The sequence below is a fragment of the Electrophorus electricus genome, chromosome 18 (genome assembly GCF_013358815.1).
Source record: "Electrophorus electricus isolate fEleEle1 chromosome 18, fEleEle1.pri, whole genome shotgun sequence".
Classification (NCBI taxonomy): Eukaryota; Metazoa; Chordata; class Actinopteri; order Gymnotiformes; family Gymnotidae; genus Electrophorus; species Electrophorus electricus.
In genome coordinates this window covers 6,948,239-6,962,016 of record NC_049552.1, presented here as the reverse complement: position 1 = coordinate 6,962,016, position 13,778 = coordinate 6,948,239, and the positions used below count along the sequence as shown (strand labels likewise).

The 13,778-nt window shown below is 39.9% G+C and overlaps 1 protein-coding gene across 1 annotated transcript; it reads left to right on the top strand.

Annotated features, from left to right (window-relative positions):
• The first annotated feature begins 1,391 nt into the window (after nt 1–1,391).
• On the top strand, nt 1,392–13,576 carry wu:fl23c11 (interleukin-17 receptor C). The gene is made up of 17 exons (XM_035536136.1): nt 1,392–1,458; nt 1,750–1,858; nt 2,140–2,504; nt 5,647–5,674; nt 6,085–6,213; nt 6,402–6,580; nt 7,144–7,267; nt 7,374–7,409; nt 7,585–7,724; nt 9,253–9,309; nt 9,669–9,738; nt 9,985–10,226; nt 10,551–10,604; nt 10,782–10,833; nt 11,234–11,329; nt 11,467–11,505; nt 11,633–13,576. The coding sequence occupies exons 3-17, from the start codon at nt 2,394–2,396 to the stop codon at nt 12,451–12,453; spliced, it is 2,178 nt and encodes a 725-aa protein (XP_035392029.1). The 5' UTR covers nt 1,392–1,458; nt 1,750–1,858; nt 2,140–2,393; the 3' UTR covers nt 12,454–13,576.
• Nucleotides 13,577–13,778: the final 202 nt, after the last annotated feature.

Genomic DNA, 13,778 nt, shown 5'->3' with positions numbered 1-13,778 from the left:
CAAGATTATTATAAAGGGGTCCTAAAAGTTCCATTGCTTGACTGCGAGGTTACATGAGTTACATGAGAAGAATGTCCTTAACATTTGTTCTAGTATAAGTGCTTTACATAACATGCATTAGGTTTCCTACCACTGGGCAAAGGTCAGAGGTACCTGTTGAAATATAACCAGCTACTTTTACGCTAATCCTATGTCATAGCACATGGCACAACTGGAATACAAACTGGAACCTTTTTAGATTCCAGTGACCAAATTAATTAATTGGTGTGTGGGTGTGTGTGTGTGTGTGTGTGTGTGTGTGTGTGTGTGTGTGTGTGTGTGTGTGTGTGTGTGTGTGTGTGTGTGACTTTCATTTTTATGAGTGTGTGTGATTTGTAATAAAAGTTATGTTGTCTGTCAGGATTGTAGAAGGTTGTGTCCACTCTGAATTGTGAAAGCTAACCATTATCTCTGATTTAAGTCAGCACCTTCATGCACACCAATGCACATGCGATTACATCCCATTATGAGTACAATGAGATCTGTTTCAGTTCATTATTGTATAGGTAAAAAATACAGGCACTACAGCGGTAGGCCATGTGCCTTTAACCCCAGGACAAACTATATTAACAGAAGAGCTGCTCATTGAATCCACCAAATTTCTGTTAATTAGTAACGTTTGTGTTAAACAGTTTTCTTCTTTGTACTTCTTTTTGCAAGAGTGAGTTGAATGATAAGAGTGAGCTTTGCTATAATGTGTACATCCTGCATGATCAGTTGCGTTCTTCAAAGCAAACTGAAACACTTCAGTCTAAAAAGAAAAAAAAAAAAAGATGCAACCTACACAACTCAGGGCTTGTTGATGTATTTGCATTACTCATGCACAAATAAACAGTAGGCCTGTTTGTTTGATGGCCATGCAAAGCAGACACCCTAGAATGACCCCTTCGTTAATATGGAAAACAGCCATGTATCATACATCAGATTTTACAAATAAATCTAGCCATGCATTGCAACTGAGAATCTTTGCCATTAAATAATATAATGTTTTAAAGGCTCCCTTTAAGTAGCTCTGCATTCTTATTCTTTGGTGAGCTTGTTATACACTGTCAATAAAATAGTGGCGACATTTCTGGAATCTTCCTGTTTGCACAGGAGCAATTGCTTCTCGAGTAGTGGTTCGATGTCATTTTAACCGTTACGTGCACTTCCAGTGTTAAGGTAAGCTTTGTACTATTATTAGTGACGGCAACTAGTATAAATGCTTATTTAGAAGTAGGCCTTAAGTAAATATTCCACGCTGTACCTTAAAGGTTTGTAAAAGTTTGGCAAAATATAATGTATGCGCGTTGTGTTTGTCGGAGGGGTGTGTAAAGCGAGTAAACATGAGCTTGTGTTGTAACCTGCGTCCCGCCCTCACCTTTTCACGTAATAGCACCTTTGCGAGTTAGACACATTTTCTGTGCTGGTTTGGAAATCGTAAGTACGATTTGAACCATTTATTCTAGAAAAAGTCAAACGCGACATATCTTTCTTGGTTTAAACTAAGTCTTTTTTCTTTTTTTATCTTCAGAATATTTTACGAAACATTTTCTTTCTGTCGCGTAAACTGCAGAATGAAATTGCAGATTATTTAGCCTGCTGCTAAGTAAAACGTATGACTGCAATAGGTTATTTTACCGGATATTATCTCTCGGAAAGTTGCAAACGCTTCGAATATCTTACGTGTCGATAAAGATTTATGATCACGCCTTTTTGTTTCTATTTCAGGCGGCTTCACAAGAGCGGAGCTCAACCTGATTGTGAAATAACAGGCTGAAATACAATTCTGTGTTTTCGTTTGTGAACACTTATATCTACTCAAAGAAACAGCCAGCAGGTCCGCAGCCTTACACGTTCAACTATGACAAGTAGAGAATTGAAGCAAAAGTGGTAGAAATGACATATTTATGTATTTATTTTGCTGTAATGTATTCTATTCGATACTATAAGTAGCCTAGTAATTGGATTCTAATATATACAATGATATATATATATATATATATATATTTGAATCCAATATGTATAAATGTACATATTCTATAATGTATATATTCTCTCTCTCTCTCTCTCTCTCTCTCTCTCTCTCTCTCTCTCTCTCTCTCTCTCTCTCTCTCTCAGGTAACAGTACGAGTCATGTTGGGGACAGGTGAAATAGGACATTGGGTATTGTTTTACCCATGTGTTTTCAGTATGACGTCTTTCTCCGCCTGCAACTAAATTACGCCACGGCCTCAATCCATTCTCACCAGGAAAAATCAGGATATGACATAGAAGGCATGTCTGTATGCCTATTGTAAAAACAGAACAGCGGGTCAGTGATCACCCTTAGCGCACTGCCCTGTAGGTGAGCTGTGGGGGATGTCGGACAAACCATGGGGCTCCTCACACTGACTTTGTGCCTCACATTGTACTCATCACCGCTGCTAGCGGAAAGGCTGGAGACGATGGAGTACAGTGACGAGAATGCAATCACCTGTGGCAAGGTAAGACCACAGTCGAACTGGGACTTCTTTGACAGGCCACATATTAAAGCTGTAAAATAATCTTCTCCGAGTACATATCATGTTTCTTCATCTGTAAGGATGGGAAAGCCGGTTGTTTATTACAAATAAAAACGAAAATTATTTAGGCCCAATTTATTAAATATAAATATGAGTTAAATATTCACTTTCTTTTTTGGAATGATGCTTCATTCAGACTGTAAACACAAAGTTGTTTACAACGTTTTGTTCAACGTTTTAAAAAAATCAAGGTATTTATACTTGTGTCACCTTTCTTAAACCATCATCAACATGTCATAACAAAACATAAGATAAAGAATAATTTCATATGATTTCCATAAGAAATAACATTTTTGAATAGTCAAAATTAACCTACAGATAAAATGACTATGATACTTGGATAGCTTTTATGTGTTTAAGTAGACATTTGTTGAATTTGCATGAGTTACTGAAGCAGTGGGTTATAAATATATGGCACATAAATTATCTTGAAATTTTATATTCAATCTAAAAGCCACATCTGTGTTTTGAACCAATTATACACCTGTAGGTAAATATAATTTATAACTTCATGCCACTACTAAATAAAATTGTTAATCTCAGATTTCTAAACGTCATTTGAGTGTAGTGGTTACAGAGTGTAGTTTTACTGAGGCGTATGTTTGTACTGAAGACTTCATGTTCAGATCTCTGTTAATAAAGAATGAAAGGCTGTGTGTGTGTGTGTGTGTGTGTGTGTGTGTGTGTGTGTGTGTGTGATGTAGCTGTTCCAGTTCTAATTTATTTTCCAATGATGCACCAGGACACTTTGTTTTGTCTGTGAGAACTGCATGTATATGTGTGAAGTCTGCACATAAGAACACATGATAAAAAATAAATAACACAGTGGTAAACAGTACATGAGGCAGTGAAACAACATAACTAACTGAAACCTTTGCTGTATAGCCCTGCATATGTTAGCTCTTGGAACACTCATAAACTAAATATTCGTATAAATGACAAACACTGGTTCAGACCATTACTTCATTATCACTTTCATTAGGTACGTTTATAGCGCTATGCTTGGTCCCTTATCATGCACACAACTCCAGAATAACACCATATCCGAATGGTGATATAAGGGGTGTTTTTAAATGATATCTTTTTTTTTTTAAGACTCTATATTGGCCAGTAGGTTAGTGACATCATGAAATGCTGGTGAAGCTTGCGGTGCTGAAGGCGGTGGAGATTTTGACTTCCCACCTTCGAGTGAGGGATTACTGTATGTCAGCTGTCATCAGAACCGCACTGCTACTTGAATGAAGTTCTGATCCATATGGGACCCGTCGTACTTTTTTTTTATCATAGCTCCTGTAACTTCTTTAGGAAGCACACCTAAGTTATGTGCCTGGAGTATTCGCCTGTTAGGACGAAGTTTCTTCGGACTACACGGGCGCCCTGTTACGCGCTCCTGAACCCTGCCTGTAAAAATTTTTACTTATTCATGAGCAAAGTTTGGCCTGATACCCAATCCTGAAGCTCCTGTGCTGTGCAGCTATGGTGACGGATCATTCCCAAGGCAACCAGGTATATAGGGGGGAAAGGCTACATCTGGGTGGCGTGTCCATGTCATGTCCTGAAGATGTGTCCTGAAATGTGTGTCCTGAAGTGTGTGTCCTGAAGATGTGCCATGAAGTGTGTGTCCTGAAGTGTGTGTCCTGAAGATGTGTCCTAAAGTGTGTGTCCTGAAGATGTGTCCTGAAGTGCAATTTGCTACTTAAGATCTTTTCTCTTGTGCGAGAAAAAGCATGCTACTTTCAGATGATAGGGTTCATGCCAAAGCTCTGCTGGCCTTCCAGGTGACACGTGATGAGTCCATTGTATGGTGCCATGACCCCATGCGTCCAGTAGTGGCAGTTATAGTTGAAGCATGCCTTGCAGCGTTTTGTCATGTCCTTCTTTAATATTTAATATACCAAGGAAGATGGCCAGCAATAAAATTATTTGTTAATTATTCATTTAATGGTGCCATGACAGAAACATGGTCATTTACATTTACATTTACATTACAAGCGACTTACAAAAGTGCTTTGTCATTTACTCATAGAATATATCCAAGTACAGTACAGTAGGTTAGAATTAAACATACCAATGAACTAGAATACTGTAGAATACAGGGATGAATGCTGACACCTAGAAGTGCAAAATACATAAGGCCTATCTTAAACAATGATAAGTGCTATAAACAATAAGTGCTGAGTTTGTTAAAAAGCATAAATAATGCCCTGATTCAGGTTTTTTTGTTCTGTTTTGTTTTGGCTTCATCACCTAAATGTTTTGCTTTATAAAGAGTGCGTCCTTTGTTGTTCTGCTTACCCAGACCAGTCCCAATCTTATTCTATGTTTAATCGGTCACTAGTCTATTTTATGATAGGTTTCTACCAATCTATGAAAAAAAATGTAGCTCCTTTTGAGCTTTAAGTATGCTTTGGTGTATTGATATAGTACATATCTTCAATCTTATGTACATACTACTATGTTTCCTAGATACTTTAATATAGTTTATGTTATTATAATTTATAGTATGATTAGTATAATTTTGCTTAAGTCTTGTATTTCTATAAATTCAAATGACTGTGTATTTAGAATTAAGAATGGTAGCATGTCTGTGTGATTATGCTGAAGGTTTGTTTTCACAAACTACAAACACTGATATGTGTGCATAAATTTGTATGCTAGTTTCTCTTATTTACACATTTACTAAGTAGTAATATTTGAGGTTTTACAGTTTCAGTTGCCCACTAGACTGCAGGGCAGTGTTTAGGTCAGTGATTTTCAGCATTGATACTGTGAGTGTGTAGATTACTTTGAGAATATGGCGGAGGTGATAGGGCATGCGCTGCAACAATGAGAAATCATCTGATTTATTGATAAAAAGGTGGGATATGTAAAAGTATATGTATACTAATGTGTAAGAGTGTTCATTAGTCATTAGCCTGGCATTTTGCAATACACTGTATAATACATTATGATATCTAAATTTAAGCCTAGAGTAGCTGCGTTAAAAACCTGAAAAATGTAGTTGTGAGGAATGCATGCAATCAGTGGATGGAAATGAAACTTTTTTATCTTGCTTTCTTCACAGGGTCTGACTGATTGTAGGATAAGGCAAGGTAAGACAGATATGTTTTAAGATGTTTAACATGTTTTTATAACAACTAACAAATTCCACAGTTCTATATTTTTTGTGATTTTACAATAGCAGTTATTTACCTATTGTTTTGATATTGGATTCTCTCATCCTTCACACCGATCCTATTTGTAGGTAGAGTAATAAGCTAGAGTAATGAATTTAAGCACATTTTGTTAAAAGATCCTTTTAACAAAAAGATCTTTGATTTGTCTGATGAGACTTGAAAATGTTTTTCGTTTTTTTATTGTCAAGATAGCACAAGACTGAGCTCAAATTATTCAAATATATAAGCTCTAACTAGAATAGCAATTGCAAAACCTAGGACACATAAATTGCAGGTCAAAAGTAATGTTCCTCATTGGCCTTTCCTGTTTAACTCCCTCGGTGTAGGCAATACATGCATTTATCATGATGACAGCATGTGTGTGAGTGGCCTTGCTGTCCGCGGGCTGTTGTGCCATGTGCGTAAAGAGCACTGGCGACCATGTCTACGAATTGACCTGAACATCACAACTGAAGGTAACTCACATACTACTGCCTGTTTCAAAATTGTTTCAAAAACTGCACAGTTTCTTCTTTGAGTTAATGCCATTTTCAATCTGGGTCTCAGTCAGAGCAAGTTCATACATGTGCGTAACTTCATTACGTGTGCAAGTTACAGTTGACACGATGACGGTTTTGTACGTTCGGACTTGCCTTTTGCTCAGTCTTCCATGAGGCCTCCGGTCTGCCCAGTGAGAGGGGAGCTGAACCCTGGACCAACACAGAATGCGCCCAAGAGTCGCCAGCGGAGGCGACTGTCCAGGTGTGCTGCAGCACTCCGGACATCTCTCGTCACATAGAGCTCACCTTCACCACACCCACCTCAGAAGTCCATGCAAGTCAGGTGATGAACAGGCGATGCTGCTTTTTCGACCAAAATTGAAAAAAAAAAATTTTCTTTCAGATCTGTGGCATGCTGTTACTCATAATATCTCCCTGTGGGAGATATTTCACAAGCGCATATTTGTGTATTGAGCAAGTTATTACAACCACCAGGCTCACATGGCACCATAGGAGGTACTGGGGCCAGGTGGACCACTCAAACAAAGCCCTCAAAGTTCCCTAATATGCTTATTTCCAACTTTTCCAACGTGCTGATATGTTGTGATATATGTTGTGATATATGTTGTGATATATCCAAACAGACATTCTGACGAAAAACAACTATCCACATTTTCACAAAAAACTACAACTATCTAAGTACTGTTATTGTTGGTTTACCGAATTGTTATTATTAATGTTTGTAAAAGTTACATTATTTGCTGATCAATATATTTGCAAGGAATTTATGATTTTTACTAGTTACTGCTACTGGAGGTTCATCGTGTGTGTGTGTGTGTGTGTATGTGTGTGTGTGTGTGTGTGTGTGTGTGTGTGTGGGTTTGTATTTATAAATATACCCTGTAGACATGGATCTCTTTTGTAATATTGCTGGGAGAAGCTGATTTTGGCAGTACTGTCATGGCCCTTTCTTCAGCCACTCTCAAACACAACTTCACCAAGCGTGTTCTGGTACCTTCCATAGACACAGGTTATTCCCTGACTCACCCACTCTGCTTTATAACCCATAACCCACACTTTATAACCCATAAAGTTATAAATAGATGTTACTGACACAAATAACTTTTCCGTTACAGTTTGTTCCCAATTTCAGGCCATTGCACTGTGTAATGGTGAGTAATGACAAGCTGATTTGGCAAATATTGTTTCAGTGTTCTGATCCAGTTTTATGCATGTTTTTATTCCTTGAACTATGACGTGAATCAGTGTGCTGCATAATGTTTTTTTGGGGGGAATCATTTCACGGAAAGTTTGTATTTGTTTGGTCCTCTCGCGACTGTGTTCTAGTACCCAGTGTGTCAGCCGCGATCAACCAGACCACAGGAATGGCAGAGCTGCGCTTGGACTCGGAAGGCAGCAGCAAATTCCGGGAACTGCAGGCATGCCAGAAGATGGAAGCGGAGGGAGAATGTTTTAAACTCGAATGGGTAAGTTCTGAAAAAGTACCACACTGAGTGATTACTTGATTACGTAAATAGACTGCCATTGTGCTTATTGTATAAAATGCACACCAGCACTGCCCAGAGTCAGTATTGTGTGTTGAAGTCCACTGACTCACTGTACCGGAGTCCTCACAGTGTATGTTGTGTCAATCTTTATTGGATTTTTTTTATCAGTGACCGGGTTCGGACAAAAGGGCGCGGGATGCTTTTAATACACGTTTATAGTGTAAATGCTCTTGTAAATATCGTTGCAAAAAAAATCTTAATAACACAGCACAAATTGATATGTATGCATTTTTATATTCATGCACAAAATAGCCAGGCATCAATTAAACGTCTTTAAACATGTTAAAAAGGTCTTAAACATTAAGGAAAGGACCAGTGAAAGCTGGTACAACTGTGCAAAAAACCACAGTCCTTAGCACCAGTCCTTTCCTTCTGATTAAAAGATTTGACCAAAATGTGGATTGGCTATCCTTTAGGCTCCAATACACAGAAGGTACCTAATGAACTGGCAACTCTGTGGACAGAGTTGGGTAGTAACGCGCTACATTTACTCAGTTATATTTACTTAAGTACCTTTTTGAATAAATTGCACTTTTAAGAGTTCCTTTAAAAGAGTGTACTTTATACTCTTACTCAAGTACATTTACAAATTCAAAAATGTACTTTTACTCCGTTATATTCATCAACGTTCTTCTCGTTACATTTTAAAATAATTTTTCCATTTTGTACATTTCGCCACACAAGAAAAAAAGCTCAAGAAAAAAAAAAAGAGACCACTACAAGATGATCAGTTTCTCTAGTTTTACAACTGATGGGTCTGTGTTTGACCAGGCTGAGCAGTTTTGTTTTATTCTATAAACTACTGGCAACATTTCTTCCAAATTCCAGATAAAAATATTGTATTTTAGAGCTTTTTTTAAAAAAAATTATTTATGAAAATGACTATGGTCAAAATAACAAAACAGTTACAGAAATTTCAGACCACAAATAATGCAAAGAAAACAAGCTCATATTCATTTATAAACAACACAGTACTAATATTTCAACTTAGGATGAGTCAGGAAATCAGTATTTGGGGGAATTACCCCGATTTGTAATCACAGCTTTCATGCGTCTTGGTATGTTTTCCACCCGTCTTTCACATTGCTGTTGGGTAACTCTCTCTCTCTCTCTCTCTCTCTCTCTCTCTCTCTCTCTCTCTCTATATATATATATATATATATATATATATATATATATATATATATACACACACACACACACACACACACACACACACTACACATCCACAGGCTCAAGCAACACTGCTGTGCCTGATAATCTGCTACCAACTCAGCATCTGTAATTATACCGCTATCATATCAGTGTTAATGCTGTACTGTTAATGGGCCACCAATCTCTGCATACTCTGCATACCAAGGAAACTGCTATTCAGTGTAGTGCAGATTAAAGTGGCCACCAAGTGTATACATGCAAGGTGTTAACTTTGTTTTTTTCCGGACTCAAGAAGGAGAATGCACTGCTGATTCCAGTGAGCTCTGTCGCCCCCTGTCTGTGCTTCCAGGTACCTCCTAAAACTACATCTTTTATTTCATACATGAAATTAGTTTTGGAGAATTGCAGTGTAAATGTTACAGGTGTAGTATGTGGTATAAACAGTAGCAGTAGAGAAGTGTGCGGTTGTCGTAACTTTGTGTAAAGGTATTCTGTGGAGTGTGTAAGTTTGTGTGAGGAGCTGTTGTGGGACACTGGACACATTTCAGAAGATTCTGACAATGAAGATTGCACTCTATCATAATTTAGTGGATTTTTAAAATTTCAGTGGTCCCCCACTTACCAAAAAGCCGGCGTAATTATCTTTAGTGCTAGATAATACGTAACATAGCCGTATCTGTACATTAAACATTTTCCATCATGGGTCAGGTTTGGTGGACCATGAACAGATCCTCGAGTGGACTTAGAAAGGATTTCTGTCCATTTTTCAACAGCGCAGGTATGACCCAGGTTAGACCCTCTGGGAATAATCTCAGTTTTAAGAAGACTTTGCTTTGCTAATTTTAAAAATAATTCAAATCTCTCTCTCTCTCTCTCTCTCTCTCTCTCTCTCTCTCTCTCTCTCGCTCTCTCTCGCTCTCTCTCTCTCTCTCTCTCTCTCTCTCTCTCTCTCTCTATCTCTCTCTCTATCTCTCTCTCTCTCTCTCTCTCTCTCTCTCTCTCTCTCTCTCTCTCTCTCTCTCAGTTCTCTCTGTCTCTAACGTGTCAGTGTCTGTTATGGAGGCGCCAACCACTGTTAAAGCAAGCACTACTGACAGGACAGCGCTTCACTGGAACATCACTGCCCTCTGCAGGCTGGATGTTGAACTGCGCCTGTGCAAGAAAGTGAGTGACACAGGCTGCCATGAAATGAAAGACTTGATGAACACCATGCTTCATATTCATAACCGTCAGCATCAAAACTGGAAGCTCTACAACCGACGCTGGGTAAGATATTACATCAGTACACCATAACATTACAGCATACTATCATTCTTGTTTTGTTCTTCAGTTAAGTCATCCCTATTAGAAAAATATTGTCACATTTTATTTAGTTGTTTAACTGCAGTGAACATGCATTCACTAATTGCTCTAGAGTCAAGTCTTACATTCATGCCCACAACCCACACTTACAAGTCCACAGAACAGGTGCCACCAGGTAGAAACCTGCCTGAAACATTTTGAACTGCTTCCTAATAGCAATACATTCAAATAGACGAATCAGAAAGTTTCAGGGCAGCCCAGTGCTCATGGTCTCCTTCTTTACTGTAGCAGTTACTAGGAGAGTTTGTTGGAGTGGAGCGCCACCCCTCAATATGCGTACAGGTAAATAATGGCTGGACACTCTGTATGTGTGCGCGGGCGTGTACGTGCGTGTGTGTGCATGTGCGTGCGTGCGTATACGCGTGTGCATGTGTGCGTGTGTGTGTGTGTGTGTGTGTGTGTGTGTGTGTGTGTGTGCGTGTGTGTGTGTTTCTGTGCTTATGTCTCTTTCTTGCCTAGATAAAGGTGAAGGGAATGGATGTACATTTTGTCCCAGTCTGTCCTTTTGAAGGTAAGGTTTATTAGCCTAACTATTTTTCCCATTGATTTAATAATTAATTTAGTAATTAATTTACCTAACTATTTTTCCCATTGATTTAATAATTAATTTAGTAATTAATTTACCTAACTATTATTCCCATTAATTTAGTAATTAATTTACCTAACTATTATTCCCATTAATTTAGTAATTAATTTACCTAACTATTACTCCCATTAATTTAGTAATTAATTTACCCTTGGGGCTCTCAAATACATTCAGTGGAGAAATACACTGTTAATTCACAAAATAATCAGAGGTTTCTTTTAAACATTTTTATGTGTTCTCTCTCTCTCTCTCTCTCTCTCTCTCTCTCTCTCTCTCTCTCTCTCTCTCCCTCTCTCTCTCTCTCTCTCTCTCTCCCTCTATATAGTGACCAGGGCTCACTGGAGCGTGCCTCTACTGGTTTGTGTGGTGCTTATTTGTCTCACTGTTCTGGCAGCCTATGCAATTCAGGGAAAACTCAAAGGCAAGCTCACCCTCACACACACACACACACACACACGCACACACACACACACACACACACACACACACACACGCACACACACACACACACACACATTCTTTATCAGACAAAAACCTTAAAAATGGCATTTTCAGCAGGTTGGGTACTGAGATGGCTGAAAGTAGATGACATCAGCAGTGAGTACCACATTAATAGTTCTCTTTCCTCCTCTAATCATTATAGTGCTCCCTAAACGGTTGCATTATCCAGGCAAGGTAATCCAGTAGCTCCTTACTCAAGATGAATAACACCTCCTCTGTCTAGGAGCAGTGGGAGCCAGTCAGGTGGTGCTGCTGTACCCTCCTGATGTGGACAGAGGCCTGGCAGAGCTGGTGTGTGGCCTGGCCTCCTGCCTCTCCTCGCTGGGTTTCAACGTGTCCCTGGACATGTGGAGCCGCTCAGAGCTCAGCGCCTTGGGCCCCGTGCCCTGGCTTCACTCGCGCCTCGACCGGGTGCAGCGGCATGGAGGCAAGGTGGTCCTGGTTCTCAACCAGGCCGCCTGGGCGCGGGTGGAGGAGCGAGGCTGCCGTAGCGTGCACGAGGAGAGGGAGGAGCACAGGGGGGCCAAGGAAGCGAATGCCAGGGGAGACGCCAGTCTCCCGGCACCACCCTGCTCGGACGTCTTCAGTGCATCGCTCAGTTGCATCCTTGCTGACTACCTCCAGGGCCGCGCCGGTGAGCGCTTCGTGCTGGCCCAGTTCGAAGCGCAGCCGGCCGGGCCGCCGCTCGGCGGCGGGCCCCTGCCGGAGCTCTTCCGTGGCCTGCCGCTCTTTAGCCTGCCCTCGCAGAGCCTGAGCTTCCTGACAGAGCTCACCCACGGAGCACAGAGAGTGCAAGCAGGCAACATCAGCACGGTGAACAGGAGGGCAAGGGCAGGGATGTTGAGAGTTGCGTCACGTGCTCTGGCCGGCACGCTGCGTGAACTAACCGGCGGTGCGGGGCACCGGCTGCCGGGACTTCCTCAGGATTGCGTGGGCTTCGGCGCGGAGGACGCGTGGGAGAGAATCCCATTACAGCCAGGCCAGTCTTCTCCGCCAGACAATCCTGACCTACCCAGTAACACCAACACTGCCAACTGGGTCTGAGCCTTAGTTAGCCCTCTCTCTGAAGTGGGCAGGGACCAGTGCAAAGCTGTAGAGAATATGGTGAGCTTTCAATCTTTGAAGTAAAAAAAAAAAGCATGCAATGTCTTTGAAAGTTGAAAATCAGGCATCTAGCACAAACTCTCCATGTCACATGTAGCTCAGTTGTTAAGGTACTTGGCTTTGGTTAAAAGCATCAGCCAAATGCTGTAAATGTAAATAGCATGTTTTCACATTTTTGTTAATGGAATACATCAAAGTGTAGTTGTGTGCCAATTGCACATAATGATTTTAATGTATTCTTGCTGAATTGATTTTGGGTGAAAATACACTGAATACATAGACTGTAAACATTTCTAGAAGGTGCTAATACTGTGTTTTAATGAGTGTTTCAAAAATGTAGAATTTTAAGTAAGTTGGTTAAACATTACACATTAAACATATAGCTGGCCTAGCAGGGGTCCAGTGCTAAATGTTTAACTTGAGTGTTAAACTTATAGGGACTATAATGGTTCATGGATGAGTGGAATCACCCCCTGAGCTGAAGGAGGTGGTAGCAGGATGGAGAGAGGGTGTTGTTGTAAAAGCACCTTCCATCAAATATTTATACATCTTATCTTGCTCTCGTCTATTCATCTGTGTTTATGTGTATGGGGTGGGCGTGTCTGAGAGTGAGAGAGAGAGAGAGAGAGAGAGAGAGAGAGAGAGAGAGAGAGAGAGAGAGAATGCTTAAATGACCACACCACTAGTACATTTCTAACTCTAACACTATATCCTGATCACTATTAGGAGACAACATTCAACACTGTTTTGCTATTCAAGTGTGTAAAGAACAGACTTAGTTTAGAAATATATCTCTTTTGCCTGCCAGAATCATGGGAGAATACAAACAGGAAATCTTGGACATCTGTCTGTATCTACCTGTCTGTTCTTATACTGTTGTATGTCACATTGAATTGTGTTTAGGGATTGTAGCTTCTTCTTTTTTTTTTGTAATGTGACATTGTTTTTGAACTGATGAACAGTGAAGTATTTGTTTCTGTGAACGTTTGTAAATGATGTTGACATTCCGCGTTTTGTATTTGTTATTTTATTGTCCTATTTACATTAAAATAAATGTCAGATTACATTTTTGGGGCATAGATGTTGGTTAAATTTTTTTGTGGCGTTATCAATAAATTATGACCATTGATATAAAATAGCCCCGCCTTAGAGATTATTGCATGGCGAGGTGTGATTGGTTACTATTCATCTTTCTTTATAATGATTGGTTCTTTATGCCGGTGGGCGGTATTATTATGATACCGCTTTAGCGCACACAGAATGAA

Excerpts from the sequence above, each read along its gene's own strand:
- wu:fl23c11 (XM_035536136.1), top strand. The coding sequence starts at position 2,394 with ATGGGGCTCCTCACACTGACTTTGTGCCTCACATTGTACTCATCACCG. Across the intron at positions 2,505-5,646 it reads ATGCAATCACCTGTGGCAAG|GGTCTGACTGATTGTAGGAT; the intron begins GTAAGACCACAG and ends CTTTCTTCACAG. Across the intron at positions 7,725-9,252 it reads AATGTTTTAAACTCGAATGG|AAGGAGAATGCACTGCTGAT; the intron begins GTAAGTTCTGAA and ends TCCGGACTCAAG.